Genomic DNA, 8,344 nt, shown 5'->3' on the forward strand with positions numbered 1-8,344 from the left:
GCACTTCTACTTCCGGTTAAAACCTGTCACAGCAGGAAACTACCATCGACCCAGCCGCACTTGCCGTGTGCAAACTTGTCCAAAAGATGGCGCCGCAGCACCAACAATAACAAACCATTTAAGTGTCTTTGTATGCGTTTAAATTAAATAGTAAATGGGTTATACTTGTCTAGCGCTTTTCTACCTTCATGACACTATTTCCACATCCACCCATTCACACACTGATGGCGGGAGCTGCCATGCAAGGCCCTAACCGCTACCCATCAGGAGCAAGGGTGACGTGTCTTGCTCAAGGACACGACGGACGTAGGTTGGTAGAAGCTGGGGATCGAACCAGGAACCGCGCCACGCCGTCCCCCGTTTAATGGAAAACAATTTGCTTCATGGCCTACAGTGAAGACAAATCCCCAAAATTAGCCGCACCGTTGTAAGCCCCAGGGTTCAAAGCGTAGGGAAAAATCAGCGGCTTATAGTCCGGAATTTACGGCAGGCAGGTGGAGTTGTATTTTTGCCTCATTCCTGTGAGAATCCTGCGTGTGATTGATGCATTAGGGCAGGGGTCACCAACCTTTTTGAAACCAAGAGCTACTTCTTGGGTAATGATTAATGCGAAGGGCTACCAGTTTGATACACACTTAAATAAATTGCCAGAAATAACCAATTTGCTCAATTTACCTTTAACTCTATGTTATTATTAATAATTAATTATATTTACACTTAATTGAACGGTTTAAAAGAGGAGAAAACATGAAAAAAATGACAATTACATTTTGAAACATAGTTTATCTTCAATTTCGACTCTTTAAAATTCAAAATTCAACCGAAAAAAAAAGAGAAAAACTAGCAAATTCGAATCTTTTTGAAAAAATTTAAAAAATAATTTATGGAACATCATTAGTAATTTTTCCTGATTAAGATTAATTTTAGAATTTTGATGACATGTTTTAAATAGGTTAAAATCCAATCTGCACTTTGTTAGAATATATAACAAATTGGACCAAGCTTTATTTCTAACAAAGACAAATTATTATTTCTTCTAGATTTTCCAGAACAAAAATTTTAAAAGAAATTCAAAAGACTTTGAAATAAGATTTAAATTTGATTCTACAGATTTTCTAGATTTTCCAGAATAATTTTTTTGAATTTTAATCATAATAAATTTGAAGAAATATTTCACAAATATTCTTCGTCGAAAAAACAGAAGCTAAAATGAAGAATTAAATTAAAATTTATTTATTATTCTCTACAATAAAAAAAAATAATTTACTTGAACATTGATTTAAATTGTCAGGAAAGAAGAGGAAGAAATTTAAAAGGTAAAAATGTATATGTGTTTAAAAATCCTAAAATCATTTTTAAGGTTGTATTTTTTCTCTAAAATTGTTTTTCTGAAAGTTATAAGAAGCAAAGTAAAAAAATAAATGAATTTATTTAAACAAGTGAAGACCAAGTCTTTAAAATATTTTCTTGGATTTTCAAATTCTATTTGAGTTTTGTCTCTCTTAGAATTAAAAATGTCGGGCAAAGCGAGACCAGCTTGCTAGTAAATAAATACAATTTTAAAAATAGAGGCAACTCACTGGTAAGTGCTGCTATTTAAGCTATTTTTAGAACAGGCCAGCGGGCTACTCATCTGGTCCTTACGGGCTACCTGGTGCCCGCGGGCACCGCGTTGGTGACCCCTGCATTAGGGAGTGGGGACTATAGTCCCAACCACCAGGTAGCGCTAAACATTTCCTTCTTAACTGTACTGTACAGTTTGCATTTGAATGACAAAAAAAAGGAAAGTCTAAGTTAGGATAATAGCTGATGCTAACGACGCTAGCTCGATTACAATACGATAGCATGTGCAAATATGCATGAAAACACTCCCGCAGACATCACACGTGGGACCGTTTAATAAGTGTGAATTGTTTTAGTTGTATTGTAAAACGTTGCATGGAGTGATGAATGAATATTTTATCGAAAGATGAAAACGGCACTTCTACTTCCGGTTCAAACCTTTCACAGCGGGAAACACTTGTAGGCATCGACCCATGTGCCGTGTGCAAACTCGTCCAAAAGATGGCGCCGTTGCATGCGTTTAAATGAAATGGTAAATGGGTTAAACTTATATAGCGCTTTTCTACCTTCTATTTACTGTTTTAATTGTTTTTTCCCTTTGAAATCCTTTTTAATCATATTTATTTTTATGTTGTTTTTATATTGGTTCTATATTTATTTATTTTTTGTTTTATATTCAGTCATTGGTGGAGCTAAGGACAATATTTGATTATTGTTTTTAATATTATTTTTAATTTTGTTGTGCAGCACTTTGGAAACATTTTTGTTGTTTAAATGTGCTATATAAAATAAAGTGGATTGGATTGGATGACACTATTTCCACATTCACCCATTCACACACTGATGGCGGGAGCTGCCATGCAAGGAGAAAGGGTGACGGACCAGGGGATCGAACCAGGAACCCTCAGGTCGCTGGCGTGGCCACTCTCCCAACCAGCCACGTTTAATGAAAACTATTTGCTTTATAGCCTACAGCGAAGACAAATCCCCGAAATTAGCCGCACCGTTTTACAAGCCCCAGGGCTCAAAGCGTAGGGAAAAATTAGCGGCTTATAGTCCGGAATTTACGGCAGTTGTATTTTTGCCTCAATCCTGTGACAATTGAATTGATGCATTAGGGAGCGGGGCTGTCCAGGACTAGCTGCAGTGCACCCAAACAACCCCCAGGTGGCATCGGTGAGCAATTAACACTGTTATGGACTTATAAAGTGAAGGATGAGGCAAAAATACACCATTACCTTTTTAAGTAAACATCCTGCTGTTTAGTGGGTTTTGCCTTTCAAATCAAAACGTCACCCGCCATGTTTAGAAGGAGTTTGAACACCTGTACTCACATCGCCTCCCGTCCTGGTTGCACGTCACACTGGTCGGGGTGGAGTTACAACAAACTAAAAAAGGTCGTGTTGCCTTCAGGTGACCCCCCCCCCCCCCCCCCCCCCCGACATGATGGCGCCGCTTATGTACAGCAATGTCACGCTCGTCGCGGATTCCCGCCACGCCTGCGAGGAGTCAGATGGCGGAGAAGTGCTCCTGGCAGGCGGAGGCTCGCCGGGCGGTGGGGCTGCACTTGGTCAACATGGAGATTTGGGTGCTGAAGTTGTTGCCGTTGCTGCCGATGGAGGGCAGGTGGTACTTGGTGTCGGCGCCCAGGAAGCGCTGCAACATCCATCGGCGCCACTTACGCTTGATCTCTGCCTGTACCTGCAGGGGGTGTGGGGGTGTAGCAGTGAGGTGACGTATGTACAGTCGTGGTCAAAAGTGTACGTACACTTGTAAAGAACATCATGTCATGGCTGTCTTGAGTTTACAATCATTTCTTATTTTTTTGTGCTCGACATTTTTAATTCTAAGAGAGACAAAACTCAAATAGAATTTGCAAATCCAAGAAAATATTTTAAAGACTTGGTCTTCACTTGTTTAAATAAATTCATTATTTTTTTGACTTTGCTTCTTATAACTTTCAGAAAGACAATTTTAGAGAAAAAATACAACCTTAAAAATGATTTTAGGATTTTTAAACACATATACCTTTTAAATTCCTTCCTCTTCTTTCCTAACAATTTAAATCAATGTTCAAGTAATTTTTTTTTTTTATTGTAAAGAATAATAAATACATTTTAATTTAACTCTTCAAATTTAGCTTCTGTTTTTTCGACGAAGAATATTTGTGAAATATTTCTTCAAACTTATTATGATTAAAATTCAAAAAAATTATTCTGGCAAATCTAGAAAATCTGTAGAATCAAATTTAAATCTTATTTCAAAGTATTTTGAATTTCTTTTAAAATTTTTGTTGTGGAAAATCTAGAAGAAATAATGATTTGTTAGAAATATAGCTTGGTCCAATTTGTTATATATTCTAACAAAGTGCAGATTGGATTTTAACCTATTTAAAACATGTCGTCAAAATTCTAAAATTAATCTTAATCAGGAAAAATTACTAATGATGTTCCATAAATTCTTTTAATTTTTTCCAAAAAGATTCGAATTAGCTAGTTTTTCTCTTCTTTTTTTCGGATGAATTTTGAATTTTAAAGAGTCGAAATTGAAGATAAACTATGTTTCAAAATGTAATTGTCATTTTTTTTCGTGTTTTCTCCTCTTTTGAACCGTTCAATTAAGTGTAAATATCATTAATTATTAATAATAACAGAGTTAAAGGTAAATTGAGCAAATTGGCTATTTCTAGCAATTTATTTAAGTGTGTATCAAACTGGTAGCCCTTCGCATTAATCAGTACCCAAGAAGTAGCTCTTGCTTTCAAAAAGGTTGGTGACCCCTGTGATAGAGTGATGGGAGCACATACTTGTTGGTCACACAAAAACATTCATGAAGTTTGCTTCTTTTATGAATTAATTATGGGTCTACTGGAAATGTGAGCAAATGTGCTGGGTCTAATGCCTGGTTCATACCAACGGCGCTTTGCCGCGCTTTCAAGCGGCGAGCAAAGCGCCGTCGTTTTTGTCAATTTTTCCACGAATATCCCGATCTCTGAAGTAATGTTATGCTTTGATACACTCTGATACTCTCTGATACGCTCGGATACGAATGAGTTGCCGCATTATTACCGTTCCACGCTTTGATCCCTCTTTGATACGCTTTAAATCACGTTTTGATACGTTTTATTACGCTTTATTGAACTTTATTACGCTTTGATGTAGAGATGTCCGATAATATCGGCAGACCGATATTATCGGCCGATAAATGCGTTAAAATGTAATATCGGAAATTATCGGTATCGGTTTTTTTATTATCAGTATCGTTTTTTTTGTTTTTGTTTTTTTATTAAATCCACATAAAAAACAGAAGATACACTTACAATTAGTGCACCAACCCAAAAAACCTCCCTCCCCCATTTACACTCATTCACACAAAAGGGTTGTTTCTTTCTGTTATTAATATTCTGCTTCCTACATTATATATCAATATATATCAATACAGTCTGCAAGGGATACAGTCCGTAAGCACACATGATTGTGCGTGCTGCTGGTCCACTAATAATACTAACCTTTAACAGTTAATATTACACATTTTCATTAATTACTAGTTTCTATGTAACTGTTTTTATATTGTTTTACTTTCTTTTTTATTCAAGAAAATGTTTTTAATTAATTTATCTTATTTTATTTGATTCATTTTTTTAAAAAGTACCTTATCTTCACCATACCTGGTTGTCCAAATTAGGCATAATAATGTGTTAATTCCACGACTGTATATATCGGTTGATATCGGTATCGGTTGATATCGGTATCGGTAATTAAAGAGTTGGACAATATCGGCAAAAAGCCATTATCGGACATCCCTACTTTGATGCGATCCTGACGCTTTAAATCAGGCTCTGACACGATTATCAAGCTCTGTTGTGCATTGTTACAACAAAAATAAGAAAAAAATGTGAAAAACTCAGTATATTGTTTTTCCACACATTTTTTATATTCATTTATTTTTTCAATTTCTCTTTTTTTTCCTCCGTTATATTATGTTTTATATCTTAATTTCTTTTATTTTTGTCATCTTAATAAATATCTATCTTTCATGCTAGTTGAAAATTTTAAAGGCCTACTGAAATGAATCTTTTTTATTTAAACGGGAATAGCAGATCCATTCTATGTGTCATACTTGATCATTTCGCGATATTGCCATATTTTTGCTGAAAGGATTTAGTAGAGAAAATCCACGATAAAGTTCGCAACTTTTGCTCGCTGATAAAAAAAGCCTTGCCTGTACCGGAAGTAGCGTGACGTCACAAGGTTGAAAGGCTCCTCACATTTTCCTATTGTTTTCAACGCAGCTAGAGCGATTCAAACCGAGAAAGCGACGATTACCCCATTAATTTGAGCTAGGATGAAAGATTCGTGGATGAGGTACGTTAGAGTGAAGGACTAGAATGCAGTGCAAGACGTATCTTTTTTCGCTCTGACCGTAACTTAGGTACAAGGGCTCATTGGATTCCGCGCTCTCCTTTTTCTATTGTGGATCACGGATTTGTATTTCAAACCACCTCGGATACTATATCCTCTTGAAAATGAGAGTCGAGCACGCGAAATGGACATTCACAGTGACTTTTATCTCCACGACAATACATCGGTGACACACTTAGCTACTGAGCTAACGTGCTAGCATCGTTCTCAAATGAAGATAGAAACAAAATAAATGAACCCCTGACTGGAAGGATAGACAGAAGACCAACAATACTATTAAACCATGGACATGTAACTACACGGTTAAAAATTCTCAGCCTGGTAAGGCTTAACAATGCTGTTGCTAACGACGCTAAGGCTAATTTAGCAACTAAGCAACCGGACTTCACAGAACTATGATAAAAACATTAGCGCTCCACCTACGCCAGCCAGCCCTCGTCTGCGTTCCAGCAATCGACGGCGCGACGAAGGACTTCATCCGTGGGTTTGGCGGAAAGCATCGGCTAAGCGTAGTAAGTAGTCCTTGTTGTGTTGCTGTAAGTATTGTACTTAGCCGCTAATACACCGATCGATCCCACCTACAACGTTCTTCTTTGCAGCCTCCATTGTTCATTGAACAAATTGCAAAAGATTCACCAACACAGACGTCCACAATACTGTGGAATTTTGTCGAAGAAAACAAGAGGTTTTTATATCGGGTCAGATGGGGTACAACCACTTCCGTGGATTTTGTGACGTCACGCGCATAAATCATATCCAAAGGAGTTTTTCAACCGGAAGTGTGGCGGGAATTTTAAAATAACCCGGCCGTATTGGCATGTGTTGCAATGTTAAGATTTCATCATTGATATATAAACTATCAGACTGCGTGGTCGGTAGTAGTGGCTTTCAGTAGGCCACCCATTTTTTATATTCATTTATTTTTTCAATTTCTCTTTTTTTTCTTCGTTATATTATGTTTTATATCTTCATTTCTTTTATTTTTGTCATCTTAATAAATATCTATCTTTCATTTCTTATGCTAGTTGAAATTAATTAAAGGCATTTATTTTATAAAACGCAACATATTCTCTTTATTATTAACATTTTCATACAGAAAAATGATAGACAGTAATGTCAAACTGCAACATCAAACTCTAAAGAAGTACGGAAACAATGATCATCGTATAAAAAAGGCAATGATGCAAAAGAGAATGGATTTGTAATCCTGTGTTGGTTTTACATAAAAGTTTCAATGTCACTCGTCAATATCACAGTCACTTCCTAGTTGTAGACTGGGGTCCGCGCTTTGAACCAAGACCTGTTAAGCTTTCCTACGCTTTTAGTCAAGTTTTGCTGAGCTTTGTCAGGCTTTGTCACGCTTTGATACGCTCTCGGCGTTTTATTCCATTCTTGACAGAGCGCAGAATTTTTTTAAACCGTTTAAAAATTTTTGGCGAACTTGCCGCATGTCCCGCTTCACTACAAGCTTTCCCACCATCCATTAGGACCCTCACGCTTTAACCAGGCTTTGTTACGCTATAACGCCGCTTTGCATGCCGCTTTAAAGCGCCGTTGGTGTGAACCTAGCATAAATAATACATACAGCCTAATATGTGTTAATATTTGCAAGTTTCACTGCAATAAGGCGCTTTTGGTAGCCATCCACAAGCTTCTGCTTCAATTTTTGACCACTCCTCTTGACAAAATTGGTGCAGTTCAGCTAAATGTGATGGTTTTCTGACTTGTTTCTTCAGCATTGTCCACACGTTTAAGTCAGGAGGCCATTCTAAAACCTTCATTCTAGCCTGATTTAGCCATTCCTTTACCACTTTTGAGGTGTGTTTGGGGGTCTTGTCCTGTTGGAACACCCAACTGCGCCAAAGACCCAACCTCCGGGCTGATGATTTTAGCTTGTCCTGAAATTTTTTGGAGGTAATCCTCCTTTTTCATTGTCCCATTTAAAGCACCAGTTCCATTAGCAGCAAAACAGGTCCAGAGCATAATACTACCACCACCATGCTTGACGGTAGGCATGGTGTTCCTGGGATTAAAGGCCTCACCTTTTCTCCTCCAAACATACTGCTGGGTATTGTGGCCAAACAGCTACATTTTTGTTTCATCTGACTAGAGATGTCCGATAATGGCTTTTTTGCCGATATCGTCCAACTTTTAATTACCGATTTTGATATCAACCGATACCGATATATACAGTCGTTTAATTAATTAACACATTATTATGCCTAATTTTGTTGTGATGCCCCGCTGGATGCATTAAACAATGTAACAAGGTTTTCCAAAATAAATCAACTCAAGTTATGGGAAAAAAATGCCAACATGGCACTGCCATATTTATTATTGAAGTCACAAAGTGTATTATT

General features: G+C 37.1%; 1 protein-coding gene across 3 annotated transcripts in view; it reads right to left on the reverse strand.

Moving 5' to 3' along the window:
• Window positions 1–2,995: 2,995 nt before the first annotated feature.
• Window positions 2,996–8,344, reverse strand: part of LOC133665107 (vasoactive intestinal polypeptide receptor-like) — a 97,997-nt gene continuing 92,648 nt past the window's right edge. For all 3 annotated transcript variants that reach the window (XM_062070314.1, XM_062070315.1, XM_062070316.1), the window contains one exon: window positions 2,996–3,264. In XM_062070314.1, the coding sequence (XP_061926298.1) occupies window positions 3,073–3,264 (192 nt within the window). In that variant the 3' untranslated portion in view covers window positions 2,996–3,072. The remainder of the gene's footprint in view (window positions 3,265–8,344) is intronic.

The sequence above is a fragment of the Entelurus aequoreus genome, linkage group LG14 (genome assembly GCF_033978785.1).
Source record: "Entelurus aequoreus isolate RoL-2023_Sb linkage group LG14, RoL_Eaeq_v1.1, whole genome shotgun sequence".
In the NCBI taxonomy this organism is placed as follows: Eukaryota; Metazoa; Chordata; class Actinopteri; order Syngnathiformes; family Syngnathidae; genus Entelurus; species Entelurus aequoreus.